Source organism: Pocillopora verrucosa, chromosome 4, assembly GCF_036669915.1.
Source record: "Pocillopora verrucosa isolate sample1 chromosome 4, ASM3666991v2, whole genome shotgun sequence".
NCBI classification, from domain to species: domain Eukaryota; kingdom Metazoa; phylum Cnidaria; class Anthozoa; order Scleractinia; family Pocilloporidae; genus Pocillopora; species Pocillopora verrucosa.
In genome coordinates, this window is record NC_089315.1 from 27,060,977 (window position 1) to 27,083,130 (window position 22,154).

At 38.1% G+C, this 22,154-nt stretch overlaps 1 protein-coding gene across 1 annotated transcript in view; it reads right to left on the reverse strand.

Annotated features, from left to right (window-relative positions):
* Nucleotides 1–3,256: 3,256 nt before the first annotated feature.
* The window catches only part of LOC136280406 (uncharacterized), a 55,796-nt gene continuing 36,898 nt past the window's right edge, over nucleotides 3,257–22,154 (reverse strand). The window contains 23 exon segments of the mRNA XM_066165428.1: nucleotides 3,257–4,346; nucleotides 4,804–4,983; nucleotides 5,209–5,401; nucleotides 5,674–5,734; nucleotides 6,355–6,526; nucleotides 6,752–6,939; nucleotides 7,231–8,276; nucleotides 8,468–8,539; nucleotides 8,909–8,980; nucleotides 9,214–9,285; nucleotides 9,467–9,538; nucleotides 9,620–9,691; nucleotides 9,802–9,873; nucleotides 10,259–10,330; nucleotides 10,569–10,640; nucleotides 11,179–11,296; nucleotides 11,419–11,457; nucleotides 12,036–12,380; nucleotides 12,649–12,757; nucleotides 13,087–13,345; nucleotides 13,956–14,190; nucleotides 14,588–14,739; nucleotides 21,964–22,154. The exon segment at nucleotides 21,964–22,154 is cut by the window's right edge and continues 50 nt beyond it. Of these exon segments, the coding sequence (XP_066021525.1) occupies nucleotides 4,224–4,346; nucleotides 4,804–4,983; nucleotides 5,209–5,401; nucleotides 5,674–5,734; nucleotides 6,355–6,526; nucleotides 6,752–6,939; nucleotides 7,231–8,276; nucleotides 8,468–8,539; nucleotides 8,909–8,980; nucleotides 9,214–9,285; nucleotides 9,467–9,538; nucleotides 9,620–9,691; nucleotides 9,802–9,873; nucleotides 10,259–10,330; nucleotides 10,569–10,640; nucleotides 11,179–11,296; nucleotides 11,419–11,457; nucleotides 12,036–12,380; nucleotides 12,649–12,757; nucleotides 13,087–13,345; nucleotides 13,956–14,190; nucleotides 14,588–14,739; nucleotides 21,964–22,154 (3,987 nt within the window). The 3' untranslated portion in view covers nucleotides 3,257–4,223.

Genomic DNA, 22,154 nt, shown 5'->3' on the forward strand with positions numbered 1-22,154 from the left:
TGATTCTTAGATATAAAATGCAGTAAAAATGCAAAGCATAGCTATCGGCAAAGTTTATTACGTTCAACACGGTAATCAACTTTAATTTTTTCCACAACTTTTCCATCCATTCGACTGCCTTAACGAAGCTGTTACAACACCGTTAAGTTTTAGAATTGCTTTCCGAGTCAAGGAGGTTTAATCACATAGTATTGAAGCTGTTTAACTGTTACCCGTATCTCGTTATTCTCGTAGTAACTGTTTGAACGTGTTGTTTTCTTCTTTAAAACACTAAAATTGGTCGCAATAAAGAATCCTCAAATATCCATTTTGTTGAGTAATATTGTGTTGCAAGATTCGAGAAACACCACAAAATTTGCGTCAGAATATTATTACAAATGTTTCAGTATTTTTACATGCTTTAATGAGCAACAAAAAGATATTAATAATTAATTCCCCCATGATAGAAGCTCACCATATTATGACAATGTCAGCGATAAACAAACACAAAACGTTCTGGAACACAATTCAAAGTAGCATAAATTTTTAAAAATCTCCAAATTTCTATTTTTTTTGGCGACAAAGGTAACTCGTATTTGTGAAACATATAGTTAACTTCTCTCTCTCTCTGTTCTAAAGAATATAATTTATAAAAAATATATCCCAGTCCAAATCATTAAAGAAAAAAAAAAGTATTTGTCAATCAGAAAAGGGAGTTAGAGTTCGTAAATTGCTTTAATTAACGGATAATGCTCTGTGTAGAATATTCTACAAGCGAAAAGAAACAAGAATCAACTACAGGTCTTTATTTTTCTTGTTCTTTTGTCGACTGAATGATTTTCAGAGACTCTGCTAAGTTTTCTATGACTCGGCAATCAATTTCACTCCACGCAATATTCTTAACACGCCAACAAAACGCCTTTAAATGCTTTGTAACTTTTGTCTGGCACGTTTTATACTATAGAGAGCTAAGTCAAACTTTCCACACGCTACGCTCTGAGGAGCGACGATCGACCGTCTCGTTTTGATTTCCTAAAATTTAGAGTGAAAACGGATAACTGCGGCCACCGAGCTATTAATTTTGCAAAGAGTAATTCTATATAAAAGGCAAAGGCATTCCTTACCTAAGAAAAGCTATCTTGTTTAGTTTGCGTCGTAGAATGCTGAAGAACGTGTAATTTAACTGAGACGAGCTTAGTTTATGGCCGAAAGTTAGGCGCCAGAAGTTAAGCACTAGGATTGCTACACGCGGGACCACCTGCCTTCAGTAAGATCCGTTAGTCTCACTACTTGAATTACCTACAAGATCTACTTATTAAAAACCTCTATGCAACCTCGCCTTATACCGCACGTGATTAGAACATCACGAAAGCGTCATTCATCTGAGCATAAGGTGAAATTCTTACTTTACCAATATCTCAAGAGAGTAAGATTAGAAAACCTTAAACGACACAAAAAAATTACCTGACTTTAGGCTTGAAAATATCTGCAATCGTTAATTGAAGACAAATCGTGATGACTCGGCAAAGTTAAAGCTTATATTGGACTTGTTTTTATTGATTGAGAGTTTGCTGTCTGGAAACAAGGAAAAACAAGCAACGAGTACAGGTCAGTTGGTAAACATCATCCGAACATTATATCGAACTTACGTTCACCACATCACACATGTAGTCCCGTCCTCCCTTTCTAAACTATATCAGATAAATCGTTTTAAGAAGAGCTGTAACAAAGAAATTTTAAAATTACCAATAGCATTATTAATTTTTAGTAAAATATTATATTGTTCCACCGTGTGGTCGAATATATCAGCTGGGAACATCAGTGAGCTCGAGTCAATCCAAAACTTCGCCAGCAAGAGAGTTACGAACTCTAATAAATTCGACCACGTAACTCCTTTGCTTCGCCAGTTGAACTGGCTACCCGTGAAGCAATTACTACTATATAAGGACGCGGTAATAACATACAAATGTCTGAGTGACCTCGCTCCACGATACCTGAGCGATAAGTTCATTAAGCGCTTTAGCATGCATGCTTGTTACACGCGCAAAAGGGACTCGCTTCAGATACCGATCGATTTGTAAAACTGCCACAAAAAAATTAATTACTATCCGCTACAGTCAGACACCTGATGAAATACAAATCACTTGTCATGTGTGCATATGGAATTCTTTTCTCCTTATTTATTACACGAAGATATGCCCATGGCATTATATCATTTGCTATCCTCCCTATTCATTACAAACGACACAATCACGTACAATTCACGTATTGTTTTTCAAAAAACTTTTTGGAGTGATTGATGTGTCTTTTGCGGATTTGCCCGGACATGTTCTCAAAGCCCCTTTTGTTTCGTGAATTACCTAAAAATTTCCACAAATACCTATGTTGAAGGCCTAAATGTAATAACTTTCCTAAATGTAATAAAGTCCTAAATGTAATAATATCTGGTCCTAAATGTAATAAGCCTCCAATGTAGTTTTTTAACTCCGGCAGTGTAATGTTGTAATAGTGGACATCCTCCTTTAGATGTTAAAGTGACAGCTGATGCACCAAAAAATCCTCCAACCAATATTCTTGGCGTATTGTGGGCTCGCTGATATTAATCAGCGTCTTTTTACTTGCCATAACAACAATGCACTAGCGGAATTAAATGATTGCATCGGAGGCTTATTACATTTCGGACCAAATGTTAGTACATTTAGGATTTTATTACATTTAGGACCAAATCTTATTACATTTAGGACTTTATTACATCTAAGACAGTTATTACATTTAGGTCTTCAACATACCTATGCGGTTTGCATCTCATCAAATCCCCCGCACATTTACCTGTTACCAAAACCAGTTTTGGTGCCATCTTGGATTTGTCCGAGTGACCGCCATTTTAAATTATTTCGTCTCAAGCTCCGTCATATACTATTGTTAATACTCTCATTTTTAATATTATTATCTCTACCGTTATCATTATCGTCATTAGTTTACTACTTTCATTTTCATTAGGATAGGTAATTTTATGATTTCGAGTGCAATTTGCAATAAATAGGCACGAGTAAATTTTTTCAAAGACAAACAAAATTGTAGGAGGCGGTAAGGCAAGTGCAATTTGTGGTCTTTGAAAAAATTAACTTAACAAGTGCTTATTTATTCCAAATTGCACAAGAAAAATTATGAGATTACTTATGAAAAATGTACATCAAAAATTCCAGATAGCTTATTATAGTTATGCAGAAGCAAAGCGCGCGCATCAAGTGCAAACATGATTTATTATAACCCGCAAGTGACATTGTGCATTCGGTCAAAACAACCGCGTACGATCAAAACAATAAATTACAATGATATTTCATATCTTTGAGGCGCAAAAAAGGTTCAAAGTCCGGCTAAACAGTTCAAGGAATTGTTCAGTCTGTGTCCGAATCACTTTCGATGAAATGAAATCGTCGTTTGCGAGATTTAACTATGCTTGTTATTAATTTCGGCGTAGAATCGCTCGAGTAAAGTGTTAAGCTGGTTCGGCTCGCAATTTTCGATTTCCTTAGCAATTCCCTTCTCCAAACACCACTTTTTCCAAACTGAAAACCAATGTGTTTTTGTTGTTATAGCTGTTTTTCAGCTGCTGTATTGTTGTTGCAGTGGCGAAAGAAACCTACTTAATACGCCGGTGATGAGCTATCTGTGAGTTTCATTGACTTTATTGACAATCAAAATGTCTGCTTTGTTACTTATTTGCACTGAATTAACCTTCTACATTGAATTACCTGAAACTGCATTTATCTGAACCAATTAGAACTGGGTATTTTTTCATGTACATTATAATGACCTAAATTCATCATAGTCTATTTTCGTCGACTAATTAATTAATCGAAACTAATGAAGCTGAAACAGAACGGGGACCGACAATCCTCCTCGGAAGCCTCGGGTGTTTCGCCCCTAAATTAATACTTACGAACTTCACATACACTGAGCAGCTATTGTATAAATTATTTTGAAATGAACTGCTGACTTTCTATCCGTTTGCCATCATAATAACCCACGCAGCACCCTGCACATAATAGAAAGCAGCAATGCAACAAATTTTTTCGATGTTAGGCAAATCGCCGAAAAGCGTTTCTTGTTTCAGTAAACGCAAGTTAAAAATGAGAAAAAAAACTGACCGAATACTCAGAGAAATCGATGGTGTCACTAATACAACCATTTCAACCTCGGTACCAAATGCGATTGGAAAGCGATTTTTTTCTTTAGTTTCCTCATAGGTATGTATCCCAAACCCCCTCAGCCCACCAGGTTTCTTCCAATACTTCGCGGATGTAACGTGCTGTAGGCCTCTTCTCCTCTGTATCCTCGAAACACAGGTTCATAATCTCATGCAACTACAGAACATGAACAAAACAAAAGAAAGGAAGTTATGTTTTTATTCAGGCAGCTTTTTGTGCATTGCATAAGATAACTGTATCCTTACTTACAGCTTTATATAAAGCAGTGACAATTTTACCATGAGGCTGATGGCGAAACTTACGATAACAACGCCCTGGCAAGATAGTTCGACGAAATACACCGGTGTGGTCTTGAACACTTGTCAGGGTCATTTTGTTTCGTAATCTTGCTGCACCGTAGTTAATTAACTAATACTGAATATATGTAAAATAGATGTCAGCTTTCTTTTGTGTCCACTAAAGCTAAGGCAACCAATTAAAAAATGGTAAACAATCTATATGCGGTTCTTAATCTAGACGGTTTTTCTTTAACCAGGGATCAGTAATTGCAAATCAACCAAGCTTTTTCTAGGTCGTCATAAGTACCTACTGACACTGACTTCATAGTAATTACCTTAACGTATTCACTGGAGCCATGGCAGTGTCCTAGTAAGGTTGCTAGTAAATGTCCGAACTGCTTTATGTCGTGGCTATGGCAACTCTGTTCGTCGGCTGCCGAGTTTGTGAACGCACCTGCATCATCTGCTTTAGACGCTTGAGAAAATCCACCCAGAACGGCTTTGATAGGAGGTACCTGTAAAACGTGTCGATCTTGTCAAATTCGCTTCGTAGACCTCGTTCATGATGGCGGGATTATCGTCAATCTTTTATTTGCCCGCCTAAAAGCCAACTTGGTCAGACTGGAATTGACACCACAACACATCTATCGTAAGAGTCTTCAGGCGAGACTAAGATAATTTGACGGCTATCAATGGACTGCGAAAGTTTTCAGACTCTTAAACATCAGTTATCTACTTACTCTTGGACAATGCCTGATCAAAATGTTGCCAGTTGTGATGTTGTTATGAGATATTCCATGATCCAAAAGATGTTGTATAGCGGTGATGACGTCACAAACTACAGCGCATACCGCGTCGAAGTTGATAACAATTCCTTTCTCCGAAAGAAAATCTTCCAAAGTGGAGCTCGACTCAAAATCGTAACAAATGAGCCTTAACAAAATTCAGAAGGAAATGAAGAGTTAATTAAGAGGAAAACGTAAAATAAAAATTTTGGAATAAATCAACACTCACAATGTTAATAAGGGCAGGTACGGTAATGAAATGTCATAGATAAAACAATGGACTCTGAATTACAAAATGAAAATTAAATTAAGTTAAAATAATTCAAAGTTTCGATCGGTCATGTCCATGCTCTTACTTTAGTTTAACGAGACAACTACAGTTTAAATGACCGTTACAGAGTTAGGCCAATGATAACTTACCAACTACTTCCTTGTATCCCATGAATCTTCTTCTTGCCATGTTCAATACTCTGTTCAGACGCTGAAAATCAACAACAGCACTATAATGAAAAGGCTACTCAGAAATTTAGCAGCCCACCGTTATCTGAAGCAAAACTAGGTATTTACTTCTACTCTGTTAATCCCTTGCCTCTCTTACGATATAGTATAAAGTTTCACAAGCCTTACATATGTCAACCTGCTAGTTAAAACTTGATAATCAGCCTAGAATTAATCACGTGTGATCAGCTTTTCCCAAGAAAAGCTTGTAGTACGCGGAAAGATTGAAGACTAACAAAAGCCATGCCATTATTGGCACCTGACTCTCCCCTACACCTTTCCTTTCACCCCTTGCTACTTAGAATGTATCAGCACGCCGTTCAATTGTATCTGCCTATTAAGACACGTGACTTAGCCACTGTACTGAAGATCATCAGATCCATTTCGATTATTTCAATTCAAAACCTCGTCAACTAAGTTTACTCCGTTCATGAATGGCACTCTTGTTTTAAGCGAGAAACTATCGCTTTTCAGAGCTTCTCCTTTTGTTTTGCTGTGGATTTTGGTTTTTCGCCTTCTTTAGCTAAATCCGCGAAATGTGTATATTTTTCATATACATGTGCAGAAATGTCGGATGCATTCTTAATAAAAATGCTCACTTACCTTTAGAGTGCCAGCGATAATGAAGAAGGTTGTCTTGCGGGTCTTCATTAATAGACAGACCTTGAACTATATCTATCTCTCGAGTCCAGTCTTCCTTCATTTCCTTTCCGAAGTACTTCAGTAATACCATACCAAGTACTCCTTCTTCCTCGCACCAAGCTGTGACGTAACCCTACATCGCAAGGAGACAGCAAGAGGACACAATTTCCTCGTTTGCAATATCGTTTTGCATTTGCATAATAGGACCGTTCATAGGAGCACTTACGGAAATATCGGTCGATGTATTCATGGTTTGTTTATAATGTCAAGGCTACATGTACGTCAGAAACCTACCTTTAACTTACTTCAGTAGGTATCTATCGAAAAGTTCAGTGATATATCTTTGAAAGGTTCTTACCGTTGAACGCTTTCCTGTAGTGTCTTCTTTAAAGATATCCACTACTTCGATCAGCTTTAACTTAACCTTCGCTTGTTTACTTTGCTGTTCCTGTTTTTCCACAATTCTTTTAACCGGTCGAGGACTGGATTCAGCAATAGAGACTAAAGTGTTTTCAGCATACGTTCCCAGGTAGTCCTTAGATTGATCTAGAAATAGACAGGAAAAGATAACACGGTAACGGAGTTCGTAGCCAACTTGATAAAAAGGTTCAGAAGGAACCACGAAGACTTCATAATGGGCTCTCAGCTCTCCGGGAGGTCTTTTTAAATATGAAACTTGTAATATCTTTCAAAGTGACTGAAAGTTATAGATTTTGAAAGCATTATGATATAAAAACAAAAGTGCATTTTTTCAAAGAAATCATCGCCTATTAAGTCCATGGAAAATGTGATAACAGTTCACTATAAAAATGTGAATCTTGCCATTTTTCCACCCACCTTGAGCGCGACTGTTCAAAGACTTCATAACCATGCCGGTAACATTTTTCCCCTTTCTGGTTAAGCTTCGTTTCGTTCTCTCGGTAGAAAATGTATAAAGGATTGGATTAAGGGAAGAGTTGAGCGGAAGAACAAACACTGCGATCCACACGAAGGCAATTTTGTCCGGATCGTAGAAATTTCCTGTCAGTGACAAAATGCTGATAATTATTATAGGCATCCAACAGCAGAAGTCGGTCATCACAATACAAATAAGTTTCTTGGCCATGGCAGATTCTTTGTTCATACTCGTTGATCGAACAGCGCGGGCAGCGCGCTTGACGGTCCAAAACATTAAGATATACGCCACCAAGATAAACGCGAACGAAACGAAGTTTAAACCGATGAAAAAAGAAGCGGAATATTCCCAGCCGGCAGGGGTTCCTTCAGATAGCTGAAGAGGAAGGCAAACAGCTGAGCGACTGTAAAAACCGAAATCACCACTTTTATCGTAAAAATAGTCTATACCGGTGATTGGTATCACGGAGATGAATACGCCAAGTATCCACACGGCTGCGCAGGTGAATACGGCAGACTTGTATGTAAGACGCTTGAACTTGAAAGGGAAGATGATGCAAAGAAATCGGTCGATGGTGATGACTGTTAAAATCAGCACAGATACCTCGCTTGAGAGCATGGATAGGACTCCAATAATTTGACAGCCTATACCAGCCCTCCATTTTGTGTCATGCTTAAAATATTCACCCCGCCATCTCGCGTCCACAATTGATATTGTCAAAAGATAGACACCCATAAACATGTCGGCTACGGCAAGATTTGTTAGCAAGAATGAATGAACCCTGTTCTCTTCTTTATCAACTATTCGCCATATTATGACGAGAAGGTTGCCGAGGAAGGCGAGGATTCCAAGAATCCAAATGCAGATCTGAAGCGTTTTGTTCTTCATGAGGTCGTCACAGCTGGAGAACTCATCAGTAGGAGAATCACAAGTAATTCCTTCCACGGATTTCTTAGCGTAGCAACAAAGGATGAAACGATCTAGTTTCCTGTTGGGATTTTTCAAGACGAAAACATTTTACATCTGAGCTACAATGTCATCAATCAAATAAGAAATGATACGTTGGATAATATAAATACCCATATATAGTGTCGACTGACAATTTCTATCATTATGAAGTATCCATTTTAGATAGACAAAAAAACCTAGCTATTACTATATCAATTGTAAAATACTCACAGATACTTGAGGCTAGTCAGCTCGTTGAATGCATCTGTAGGTACTTTAGCTAATCTATTGTTGTCCAAGTACCTGTTTTTATCAAGCAAGAAGAACACTTGATTGATCTGTTTAAAAGTTTTTATTTGAAGTTGAATATCTGCACACAGGCTTGATGAAATGGAGAAGAGTAATATTTAATCACTGCACAAAGAATGGTCTTAAACTAGTTGGAAAACGAATCGTCCACACTTAAGCTAATGAACAAGGGTGAACTCAAATAAAAGCGTTCGGTAGTTAATACGTCCTTTGGTTCAATCTCAGACTGGTCGAGCATTGTAATTTACTTCTCTTTTACCACTGACCTCATTTATTCTACGGACATTACACCTACACCGTACTTCAGTGGAGATAAATCACCACAGGGAGACTCCCTCAAGGCTGAAAATTCAAACTACTTACAAATATTTCAGTGCACTGAGCCCTTGAAGCGTTTCCTTTGTCACTGTTTTAATCTCATTGCTGCTTAGATTTCTGTGGAATGAGAGACATTAAAAAAGATCTCAACACGATTTATAGGCGAATTTGTTTCAGCGAAAACCCTCTTCACGTGCATGTCAATGTCACTTTCAGCCTACTTTAAACAATAAGCACAATCAAAATTCCATTAAGGAAACTATCATGGTTTAAACAAGAAGTTAGCAAATTTTCCCTTTACAGCAGATTGAGTAATTTGAGAAGACATTAATTTCCTTTTCAGTACTTACAAGACTTCCAACTTGGAGAGATCTTTGAACAAGCCATTTGGCAATGCTGTCAGCTTGTTTTCCTGAAGGTACCTTACAAAAATTAGAAGTCCATTGTTACGTTTCGAATATGGTTAATAAGGTATTAAGTTAGACATATGACTTCCAGTTCACCGTGTAACAAAACTCCTCATCATAACCCTTCGGTTTGTTTTGAATAGCAATGGTATGACTTTGGCGATTGGCTTAGAAGAAAAGAGATCCTTTTACTTACAAATGAGTCATCTTGCTTTTGTTGTCAAAAACGCCATACTGCAAATTCGTTAGTTGGTTTGCGCGTAAACCTCTAAAAACAAAGCCAAAATAATGCTTTACAAGTTTCTCAATCTTTGTTAGCTTTCAAATTTTATTGAAAATAAGTACTTACAAAACATTCAAATTTGACTGTGCATCAAACACTCCACTTCTGATACTGCTAAGAAGGTTACTTCCTAAGTCACTGAAATAAAATAGACAGTTTCTTGAGCCCACTCAATCGAGATCTTGTCGATCGTCGTTTCATGATGTTATGCAATGGGAAAGAATGGGATTATATTTGGATATACTCACAGGACTTTTAAATTAGGGAGCTCGCTGAATGCTCCAATAGGAAGAATTCGAAGAAAGTTAGAATTCAGTCTCCTGCAGAGAACACAAGAAAGCCTCTCAGTAAGATTCTAACAGTTCCTTTCAACAAATCTAAGCGATAATGCGAGACGGATGCATTGAGAAGATCTCCTCTGGAGCACTGATCTATGCTTCTCTTACGTCCTCAAAAGTTGTCTTATCTAGAGGAGTCATCGTCAACCCTCTCATCAACGCATACTACGTTACCCTGGCTATCCATTTCTCCCATGATGCCTTCAGGATAATAATGGTTCGAATATAGCAATGAGGAGGAATGTCCCTATCGGCCATGGGGACATTCGAGATGAGAAAGATGACAATTTCGCTAACAAATTTACTGTTAAGGATTGTCTGGAATTCACTAATTCATATTAAACTACAATCGCCATCCAATACTCACAGCGTAGTAACAGAAGATACGTTGTGAAAACATTCTTCATCCAGGTGGAGCAGATTATTGAAGCTAAGGTCACTGTTTCAAAGAGAACATGTAAATGAATGTAGCTCTCTATACTGCAGAATAAAATTCGTAGACATATGGTACACTATGAAATATATCATTTTTGTCTCAGCGAACCTTAAGATAGCGTGAAGAATCAGAGGGTTGGTTTAACATACACACATCTATTTGACATCTTAAAGGTTTTCGCATTTCAAGGAAAACCTAGCACTACCATTTATAAAAACAGAGAATATGGCGTTCAACTCACATATACTCGAGTGTTATAAGGTCTGAAAACTCCTTCTCGCGAAGTTGCGAGATCCAATTTTGACGAAAAACCCTGGTAAATATGATCATAATAGAGACACATTATCTTGTGAAAATATGGCCTTCATACGGAATCACCTGAACATGAACTTAAATAAATAATCAAGGAAACCTTAGCAGCAGGCTACAATTCACTGAACAAAATGATTGAAAGAGGAAAAAAAGTCCCTCAGAGTAATCTCCCTTGCCAAAACTATCAATAAACAGCTTAATGTGTGCACGTAAACAATGTAGAGAGTTTACGCATGACGTTTACTGCATACATTTCCTTTAACCCTAAAATGAACAAAGCATTAGGATCGGTTTTTTGTTTAATAACCTTTTGTGAACATAGATTTATTTTTTCACGTCAAAATATTTCCACTTCAGAAAGCCAAAGGCCGGAAAAAGGCGCTATCGAGTTCAATATTGTTGTTTGCCGTTTGACGATTGCCGTAGACATCATGCCAAATCTCTTTAATTTGTTCCGTGTATGTAAGCAGAAGGACAGGGGGATTGTAAGTATAATGAGTAGTGATAATGATGGTAACCGGGAAAACGGTTAAACATACACTGCTCCAGTATTTGAAGGAAGATTACTCGGTACAACCAGCAACTTTTCTCCTATAACCAGAAGCCTCTTGTCGTATACTTCACCAAACTCCTTACACTCGCAGCTTGATGGGCACTCTAAAAACGATTTTCAACATTCAGTTACTATCTAACATCATCCTTCAATCCTTTCGTCATTTGGATAAAAACTGGAAAAAAATTATTTCAACAAGTCAGTTTATCGATGAACATTCATTTACCTCGATGAAGTAAGCAAGACGATCCTTCCCAATCTTGAGCTGAAAAATGGAAAACGTAGATGTAGCCACCAATTTGCAGTTAAGGCATTAGTTACGACAAGCCCTATTGGCTTTGTCACAGTCACTGATATTACCCTTCTTATTGCGGTTCAAAACTTCTTTTTTTCCCAAGGTGGAATCTCAAACTCGGAAATTGTGATATCTCTCACAACCAGTACAGATTTTGCCATACGATTTTCTCAATTTAGTACTATTAATGCAGAGAAGTGGGAGAAAAATCAAATATCGTTAAAGGTACTCCACTACGCATTTCAGTTGGCATTTTACCTTTGTTTGGAGTAATGATTGAATACTACACCTCATCAAACTCTCTGCCGCGAGCTAATTGACAAAGTTTCATATTTCACCGAAAGACATCTCCACCTAATGTTTAGGAAAGTGACCCAGTGACCTGTAGACCAATTAAACCTACTTCAACCGCAACTTGCATTGATTTGGTCATCCATTGCATTTTTATCTTTTAATTCCAGAACTTTTAATTCAATTTCGCCAAGATTTATACATATAAAAAAGGTCGATATATTTTTAAAATTTAAAGTCATTGAGATATAACATACTTCTAATAGAATGATAAAAGGCCTTGAATCTTGTCATTCGGAAACCCTCAACACAGCGGAGAACAATCGTGAAATGGTTTGATGAGGAAATGACAACTGGAGGATGCATATAGCCGCAAAATTTTCCTATCGCGGTCGCAGATAAATCACGTCCATCAAAGATTTGAAGGAAACACCTCTCGCATGTGGGGTGGTTCGTGAGTAAAAACTCTCGGAATTCCAAACGAATGATGTGGTTTTCCTGGACGGTGATGTGCCATTTGCAAAAAGTATTATCTGGAAGATTTCCAGGATATGAAGGAGAGAAGAAATATCCTATTTCGTTGGTTAAGTTCTCGTTGCAAGCTGAAAGAGAAACAACAGATGAAGGCGAGAATGTTAAGAAGTGTCTGCTTTAACAACCTGACCGGTGTCACTATCATTAGACACGAAGTACATGTGCAGTGCCTCATGAGCGCAAATAACAGCAGCAGCATCAACCCAGAGTTGCGCGATAACAATTTCAATAGCTTCGAGAACACAATTGTTTCAAAGTTTAGTGGCGATGGCGCCCTTACGTAATTTCAAGGAAAAATTCTCCCCCTTTCTATCTCATCACATTGCTATACTCCACCTTCTTTCGCCGACAGTGGCGTCACTCTGCAATTTATTCCCTCGTCGATGTACAGCCCTGTCAACGCTATCAAGTCTTCTCTCTTCTCCATTTCCGCTTTTATAAGCACCTTTCACGGTAATGAAACAATTTCTGCAATTAATTACTAATCTCATCGCAGTTCCTAGTGCCTGAAGGTTTTATTAGTGCGCTCGCGATGTTGGTGGTGCTGGGATGAGATAAGCATGATAGATTAAGGTTCGCGTGGCAAATCGGAAAAAATTTCCACCAGATGTAAACGATATGTCCTCACAGTTTTAAGGACGGCTTGTTTTGATGTAACTTATTGTACCAACATCGAAAAGCTGATGGTTTTGTCCAATAGACGAAAGGGACAAAAAAGTAGGTCTACTTCGCTTGAGCAAATCTAAGAAAAGGTGAAGAAGCACAATTCCATACCTGAAAGTCTGAAATGGAGCTGAGCTGAACCTGACCATAAACCCAGTTCCCCCGGGTGTTGCCTTTTGAGATCCAAATAGGTACTTCACGAGAAGTTTTTGCTTTCCGGTAAACTGTCAGTGCTTTCTCCCCAGGTCCTTGCAGCATGTAACGAAACCGTAGACATCGACTCTTGCCATCATGCGATGCATCGTAAAGGGGACTCACCAAAAGAGCGCTTTGATTGACGTGGGCCGTAATGCCATCTGCCACAAGTCTGCTGACTGAGAAAATATTGAGTTCAGTTCTTTTAGCAAAAAGAACTTTATGGTATTCATTCATTAGTAACCATAAGTTTGTTCACAGACCAAGAGCTCAGATCTTGCCGAACGATTGCCAAAATAACGAAAAGCTCTAAACGAAAGTCGCGTAGTAGAGGAAGCCACATTTTTTAAATTTTTCAAAATTGTCCCGCCGTATTTTTACATTTATGCACGATATACTCCAAGTAATAAACATTCATTAGTTTGTAAAGATCCTATGACTGAAGTAGCCAACGATGTTAGAACAAACAATGACGGAAACGAACAAAATGGCTTGTTGATACTATATGGGCACCCAAATAAAGAAAAAGGAAGCTTGGGGCGTACTGTCAGCGTTATCGAAATAAAACTTTGTTATGTGACTCAACACGCGTATACTTTTGAAACTTCTGTCTTTACTTTTTTTAGAATCTTTCTTCTTCTTCTACGAGAAAACAAAAAAGTTAGAAAGCATACCATTTTCATAGCGAAAAGACATACCTTACTTATTTAACAGTCTTAACAGCATCCTATTAATTACAAGGTAGAATTAAGCTTTACAGATAATTTCTGCTCATTACAGAACACTTGCCTTTTCTTTCCTTGCAAGTTCTGGAGTCTTTAACCTCAACTTCTTCAGTTATCTCATCCCTGACTGTTTCCCAAGATTTGGAGTCTCCTGCTTCAGTTCCACAGCCATATGACATGCGCAGAATCTCTTTTATTGAGACAGGGTACCTCCATATATTGAGGCCACTCAGTTTGCCAAGAACAGCTGAGTCACTGTTGTTCGTTTTCCTGAAGCCAACTCTCATGGTTCCTGCTGGTATACGAAACACAAATTGCTTTGAATATATTTTATATGGAAGCTCAAATTAATTTAACTTTTTTTCCTCTGCCATAATTACCTAATTATTGCTGGCTACCTTCCGTTACAGGTTTTTGACAAAATATATACATTTTTACAATTAACAAAGTAACATACTTGAAATACATTGCTACCAAACGCCTAGATTGAATAAGGTCTCCTTCAATTATATCTCCTACTGTCCCAAAAGAATACAATCAAATGGATACAGTCCAACACACTCCACCTTCCGAGCTTTTACCACTTGGCTTCTGCTCAAGAACGTGTAATATGCATCAGAGTATGCTTTATAGCTAACGCCTTCCAAATCAACTAGTCCACGTGCGAGAATAATTTCTTATCCTGTTATTACCCGCCGTCCAAAATTCAGAATTGGCTGCCCTCCTGCGAGCTTCCTTAAAATTCCTGTGACCATCTTTGAATACGGCTAGTAGTCCGATGTTGCCATCTAATAGCACACACACGTAGTGCCAAGAGTTATCTGTCACGCCCATTACATATTGACTGTGTATAAAAAAGTAATGAACAAAAGAGTTCTAATTGAAGGAGAGGTATCTTTTATAAAGAAAACGGTGTATACAGAAATGTTATTCATCTTTTCACGAGCTTTAAACTAAGAATGGAAGGAAACGCTAATCACAAGACAAACACCGTCTATTCTTCATAACCGAGCTCAAAAGTTACCTTTTCCTTTCCCAAAATGAATCATATCTCTACCACAGTTGAATTGAAAATCATGACGACTTCATCACGGACAAAGTGCGTAATTCTGCGAATCCCACTCAAGTGGGGTTCGTGCATATTTATGAGCTCTGTTACCTAGTAACGCGCGACGTATTTTACGTCACGTTCCACTGGGAGTCGTAGATGGAAGCTGTTTATTAAACCTGTTTGAAAGCGGTCGGAGAAACTAGAATAGATAGAGGAATTCGAAGCGAACTACGTTAAATTTGGAAAGCTTTGTTTGCTAAGTGGAAGCGTGTTACAGTTCAACGAGCAGCTTGTTCAACATTCGTCCGTGTCGACGCGTAGATGGAAGCTGGCAGTTTTGATGTGTTTCAAAGCTTTACATGCTCCTTTATACAAGTAAGTATGCTTCCCTTTCCAAGATAAAGCAGATGTAGTTTAGCAAATGGTTTTGATCTTTGAAATTCATAAAGATTTCGTCCATGAAAGATTATGCAAATTCACGCCTGAAATTAAAGCGAACCGTAATTTGAGCTTTTTTTACAGAAGTTTGGGTGATATTTAAAAGTAAAAGTAGGTCTTCTTAAAGCGAAGACGTTGTTCACTGAAGGGAATTTTATGTAGGTAAGGGGGGCTTATTTACTGGTCTTTTTCATTTCGATATCTTGTACCGTTTCTCTTGATTTAGAGAATAATTCCATTTTGTTCTTGTAGCCGAACGTAAACAAACCAACTGAATACATTTTGAACCGGGCTTGATCCCGTGATTTTAACGTTGATGGCCTTTTTTTACCTGATAGAAATAACTATAGTGGATGGCCGATTTACAATTGAGAGCTCCTTTGGCTTTGAAAACAAGTAGCATTGGATGGCCAGTTAAAACTTAACATCTATAAAATCAGAGATGATGTTTACTTTAATGTCACCGTCGCTTTAGAGTATCTTGGTCTCCAAAAGCAAGTAAAAAAACATGGCTTTAGTTCTATCGACAAGTTTCTTTCTGAGAATGGAAAGTTTCCTTTACCTTTTGCATAAGTTATGGAAATGGTTGTAAGATGAATTTATTATGAATAATTTTTTTAAACAAGAACTTCATCAACTTTGAAGTTGTACTGGTTATCATTTGTATGTTATCAGTGGTGGAGTTTTATTTAGGCAAACACTTAACTAACATGTTGATGCAAATAATTTCTGGTTTCGAAAATATTATGAGCCACAGTATGATATAGTTGCATCCAGGCATTCAGTAAATACTCTAGCCACTCACAAAGGACAAAGGAAAACCACAATCTGATATAAATCTTCTCCTCAGGCATTCAAAACAGCTTTGTGCTCAACAAAAATCAGCGCAATAGAGACTTTATTAGGTACGCAGCATTTGTGATGTTAGCCATCAGATACCAAGGTACAGAAAGCAGTGTTGAACCTCTGCGAAAGCGATTGTTAGGCCCAATTCTACTTCCACCTACTGGACTTATTGGCACTCAAGCACCCATTGTGGCTACTTCTAAGGGACCTAGTGTATCCAATCAGATCACGAGACTGAACCAGCTACTCCTACACAAGAAGCACGTCCAGAAACAGCATTTGAACCAGCAACACCTGCACGATCTTTGCTTCAATCAAATGAGTTTTCTACACCAGCAAGCCGTCATCGCCCTACAAAACAACTTGCAGAAGGGAAAAACAAGAGAAGAAGTTTGCGGGACTGTGGAAGGCAATTTGTTTCCAGACCACTTGTTCAGAGGCTCAAACAGCAAAACAGCAGTTTTTTGGAAATGGCACAAGATATTCATTATGGTACTAAGGAGGATTTACTAGTGGGTATTTCTCTAGCTGCATCTTCTCGGCGTAAAAGCAGTAGCGATACTTCTGATTTATGGGATGGATCGTTAACTCCTCAAGATATCGTCACATTAACCAAATTAATTCATGACAGCAGTACAAAGAAGTCTGTTTATGAAACTCTAACCACTGACCATGTTACAGAACTCAATCACACCTCCAGCCCAGAAATTGTGCAAATGCAGGATTCAGTAAGTCAGAAGGAAATATGTAGAAATTCGATGAGAAAGCTTCCTGGATATTTTGCTTCAGAAAGGCAGACAGAAAGGTTAAGAAACAAGTGGCATAAAGAATTTGACATTGTTCTTCAACCATCAAGGACCACAACAGCATGGCGTATTAACCCCGAAAGACTCCATCAATGTGTCTCCATCGCTCATCCTTGGATAAGGGAACTAGATAGTGAGTGGTGGCGCCTGTATGGGGATGCACGCAACTTTTGAGGGCAGACATCAGTGCTGATATCTTTGACGAACATAAAAATGAGGCCATGTTCAATGGCTACAGCTTTCACAGCCCCGAAGAAAATTGCTGGCCTGTGCACATCTATGGTCCAGACTCACGTCTAAATCTTCAACTTAATATTGGTGGAGGATCTGGCTAATTAAACAAATGGATTGATAGTATGTCAGAGAAAGGTCACAAAACCTTTGTTTCATCTGATAACATGTTCGCTAATGCCCTGCTTGGTGGTGGACTGGATCCAAAAAGCAGTGACAACTTCAGCCTTTATACTTTTGAGACTACTGCTACACGTTCATAGGTAGGAAAGAAAACTGGTTTGAGATCTGAACTCAATCGTCAAATTGTACGTGAACATCCAGACTCTTTGCTTCCAGCTATCCCTACAGGCCATTTCATTCCATGTGCCAATCACATGTTCGCACGTATCACAGAGCATCTTTTAACTTTTTGTATCATGTCATGCTTAAACGAAGGAGTGGTAAATAATGACAAAAACAGTACTTTGACTAAGTTGATATCAAATATCAACATGCGTAGCGTACGTGGAGGTAATTTTGAGATCAAATTTGATGGACCAAAGCTGGAGCCAATTTCCCTCAATGTTACCCATGCAGAGACTATTGCAGCACCACCTGAAGCATTTACGTCAAAGAGATTAAGAGATTATTGATGGTGTTGCAGATAAGAAGCCATTTGCCCAAGCCCTTCCTCCACATATCAAGGAAGCTCTTTGTTGGCCTTCCTGTACCATAAGCACATATGATTTAGAGAAGAAGATTTGGGAGACACACTGGAAAATGCATGTCATCTGTCGGAAAGATCCAGATCCAAGAACATCTGAACTAACTTTATTACCAGGTGCGACTGCTGGTTCAAACTGTGCCTCAGATTACAGATTTGGGCTGTTGGAATCCGAAATTGAAGAATACAAATGGCTTGCTGATCTGCACCATGGACTAATGTTATTGCGCTATGGTAGTTCTCGCCTTTATCCCTACTTGATGACTCGCACAGACATTGTTCCTCTCCTACTGAAAGAACTTCCCTTTCATTCGCTTTTCTGTGGAAGCACTGAGGGTGGTGAGCATTGCCATTATCTTCACCAGTGCCTGTACTATGCACATACAGGATGGCGTAAAGAAGAACCAATCTTGTCATTGTTTAAATGGACTTATAGACGTTTACAAAAAAAGATTGAGATGGGAAACCAACACACAAGAGATGAGTTCCAGAACTTTCTACGTAAATGTTGTGAAGGGGCAGGTATAACAGCCCAGCACCTTCAGTACTTGCTGATACAGACATACCACCCATTGATGACATTCCAGAGCAGGCCCGAGTTCAATTGAACCAAACAAACACCCCATCTTCTCAGGATAACAAGACTGGTACACATTTAATTCTTTGCTAAATGAACTAAAGTAAGGTACAAAGGTACAAAACAAATCCCAGAAAGATTTTCTCTTGATTTTACAATAGCTGTGCTTTCCTTTTTGGTGGATTAACTCCTGTTACTCTTCATTCCTATTGCATCTACATCTGATCTTGATGTATAAACAGATGAATGAATTTTAAATACTAATTTGTAACTTGCTTATATTACAGATCATCAAGCATTCAGGCGTGAACAAACGATTGTCTTTGTAACTGATGAAAACAGGGAACCAACCAAGGGAATGCTCATCAACTTGACACCTAGGAAGAAGCATGTAACAATTGCCACTACCTCTAAAGATCGACCAGTAATTGTTCCTCTTAACTGCCTGAGGGAACCACCACCATTGCCTCTTAAAGACCAAACATTTGTCATATCGGGTTGTCTTGTGGAACGTGGTGATAAAGAGAAGCTCACAACAGAAAAGGTTACTTTTATTATTGAAAAGCTGGGAAGCAAAGTTTATACTGGTGATGTTCAAAAAGCAGCAGACGCCTCGTTTGTTGTTATTACATCCCAAAAAGAACTAAATAAGGCAACACATAAAGTGAATAAGACTCTCATCATGGCCTACCGCTTAGGTTGGCAATTTGTGTCCAAGACAATGGTTATTGAGGCACGGGACAGTAACATTATTCCATCAATTTCAAATAATTTACTTGACCTAATAGCCATCAGAAATGCTCTTGATACAGATGTGGTCCACATCAAGGTTTTTTCAAAATCAGCAATGATAAACAACCATCAAACTGTTAGGGGTCACAGGGAACTGAAAAAACAGTTAAGAATAGATTCCAACAAACGCAAAAGGGATGAGTGTAACCCCAAACTTGAAAAAAAACATCCTCTAAAGAAACCATGTACAGCTTATGTTACATTTTCAAAGGAAATGTGGAAAACTGTTGTGAAGGACAATCCAAAATGCAGCATGCGTGAAGTCGATTCAAAGATATCTGAATTGGGGAAGACAGTGAGTGATGAAGAAAGAAGGAGGTACCAAACGAAGGCCCAGGAAACATTTGTTCAAAGTGTAAACTAGTGGAATTCAGATACTCGGGAAATATAGATAACTGTAAGAAGTGATACAATGTAGTTTAAGATGGCTTACTACAGTTTTTGTGAGACTCTAGAGGCCATGCTACAATTTATTTTTCTGATAATAAAACAGTTCTCATATGAATGACTGTCCCTGATACTGTTCCTCACTGTTACCCTGATGATTGAACTGTTCTCACATGGATGTCTGACCCTGATAATAGAACTGTTCTCATATGAACAACTGACCCTGATAATTGAACAGTTCTCTTACGAATGACTGACCCTGATAATTAAACAGTTTTCTTATGAATGACTGACCCTGATAATTAAACAGTTCTCTTATGAATGAATGACCCTGATAATTAAACAGTTCTCTTATGAATGACTGACCCTGATAATTAAACAGTTCTCTTATGAATGACTGACCCTGATAATTTAACAATTCTCATATGAACAACTGACCCTGATAATTGAGCTGTTCTATTATGGACGACTGACCCTGATAATTGAACTGTTCTCATTTGAATGACTGACCCTGATAATTGAATTGTTCTCACATGGACAACTGACCCTGACAATTTAATTGTTCTCACATGAACGACTGATCCTGATAATTGAACTGTTCTCACATGAACGACTGACCCTGATAATTGAACTGTTCTCCTATGAACAACTGACCCTTAAAATTGAACAGTTCTCTTATGAATGACTGACCCTGATAATGAAACAGTTCTCTTACGAAAGACTGACCTTGATAATTGAACTGTTCTCACATGAATGACTGACCCTGATAATTTAACGGTTCTCTTATGAATGACTGACCCTGATACTGTTCCTCATAGTTGAACAATTCTCATATAATCAAATGAACCTTATTATTAAACAGTTTTAGTATGAATCTCTGCCCCCCATACTTGAAAAATTCTTCTATGAATGGCAAAAAATGACAACACAAAAACATTCCCATTCTGCCATGTTTTATTTACAAGTTATATGATATTGAATACAAATTTAAGGGTTACTGAGGTCTTACTTACAAAGTTAAGGGTTGCTAACTTTTTTTTTTACCTATGATATACTTAAAATGGAAATGCACTAGACAACTTAGTGCTATGTTATTTATACTTATTTACATAAGCAGTGCCTTACACTTATCCCTGTAATCTAGGCCCAAAGAAAAAGGAGCCTCAGAATACGAGAATGAAAACTTGAGATTAAAATGCTTTTTGTCTAAATAAACAGTAATCCAATCCATAAATATATCTCCTCGAACCGTCTTGGAGATTTGTGGATTCTAGAAAAGACCATTTTGAAAGAGAATGATTCGCTTAAACTGCAACCTTCTTTCTCATCTTAATCAATAAAACTTGACAACCCATTTTGAACAAATTAGTAAGCTTCATTAGTTACAAGTAAGATCGATCATAAATTTCCACAAATAAGTTGCGCCTGTAACGGATTCGTGGTCGATTAATGCTGGTTTAAAATAGACAGCAAGAAAATCTTACCTTTGTCGAGGAAAGGTTTCTTCACTTTCTTTTCCGATCAGGCAATGTTCGATCCTTGATCTCTCGTGGATCACAGACGCAGCGATTCCACTCCGCATTCCAACCGTCAAAGAACACGATTACGAAATTATCGTTCACTTCTTTAACAGTGCACGCACACCAAAGTCCTTCTTCATCGACTGCTTCAGCTTTGAAGCCAACAGTTTTTGGAAGCGCCATCTCGTTTTTAGTCAACCATGCGTTTAGCTTACGCGATCAAAACAGGTTTGCGATCGAGAAAGCCGGTCAACTTGTTTTGATGAATCTGGAATCGGTCGCTAGGATACTAAGTGGTGTCCGGTATCTCTCGGTTATTCTAGCGCCTCATTACGCTGTGTCGATTAAAACATGAATTCTTAATGAATTACACACTTTGTCCGTATTGAAGTCGTAATGGTTAGAATTCATAATTTCCCTTGTTTTGAGATTTCGAAGGTAACATAAGCGTTCGAAATTTCTCTGCTAATACTCTGGAAAGTGTACCGTGAATGCTGTGATCTTGGAAAAAGCCCAGTAAGTAACCCATACACACACGCCCGAATGATGGGGGTCATACATGTGGATCCCGAAAAAAGCTTCCTCTCTGGCTATTTCAGATTTTTATCTTTAGATTAAAGAGTATTTTTTGCGTAACTCAGGTTCAAGTTATGACTTAATAACACATTGCTTAAAAAACAGAGTAAAAAATAAAACAAAAAAAAATTTCGATACCTTGTTTGGTTTCTCAATAGAATATCAAAAGTGTTGTTACCACAATAGAGCCCAAATATCAGCCTTTCATTTTGATCTCCCGATGCCTCAGTTCTATATTCGATAAAGAAACCAACATTTGAAGTTTTTAACCAAAAGCAGATGGTGAATCCCCCTTTCGCCTGTCGAATGTTTGAGAATGAAACATAGCC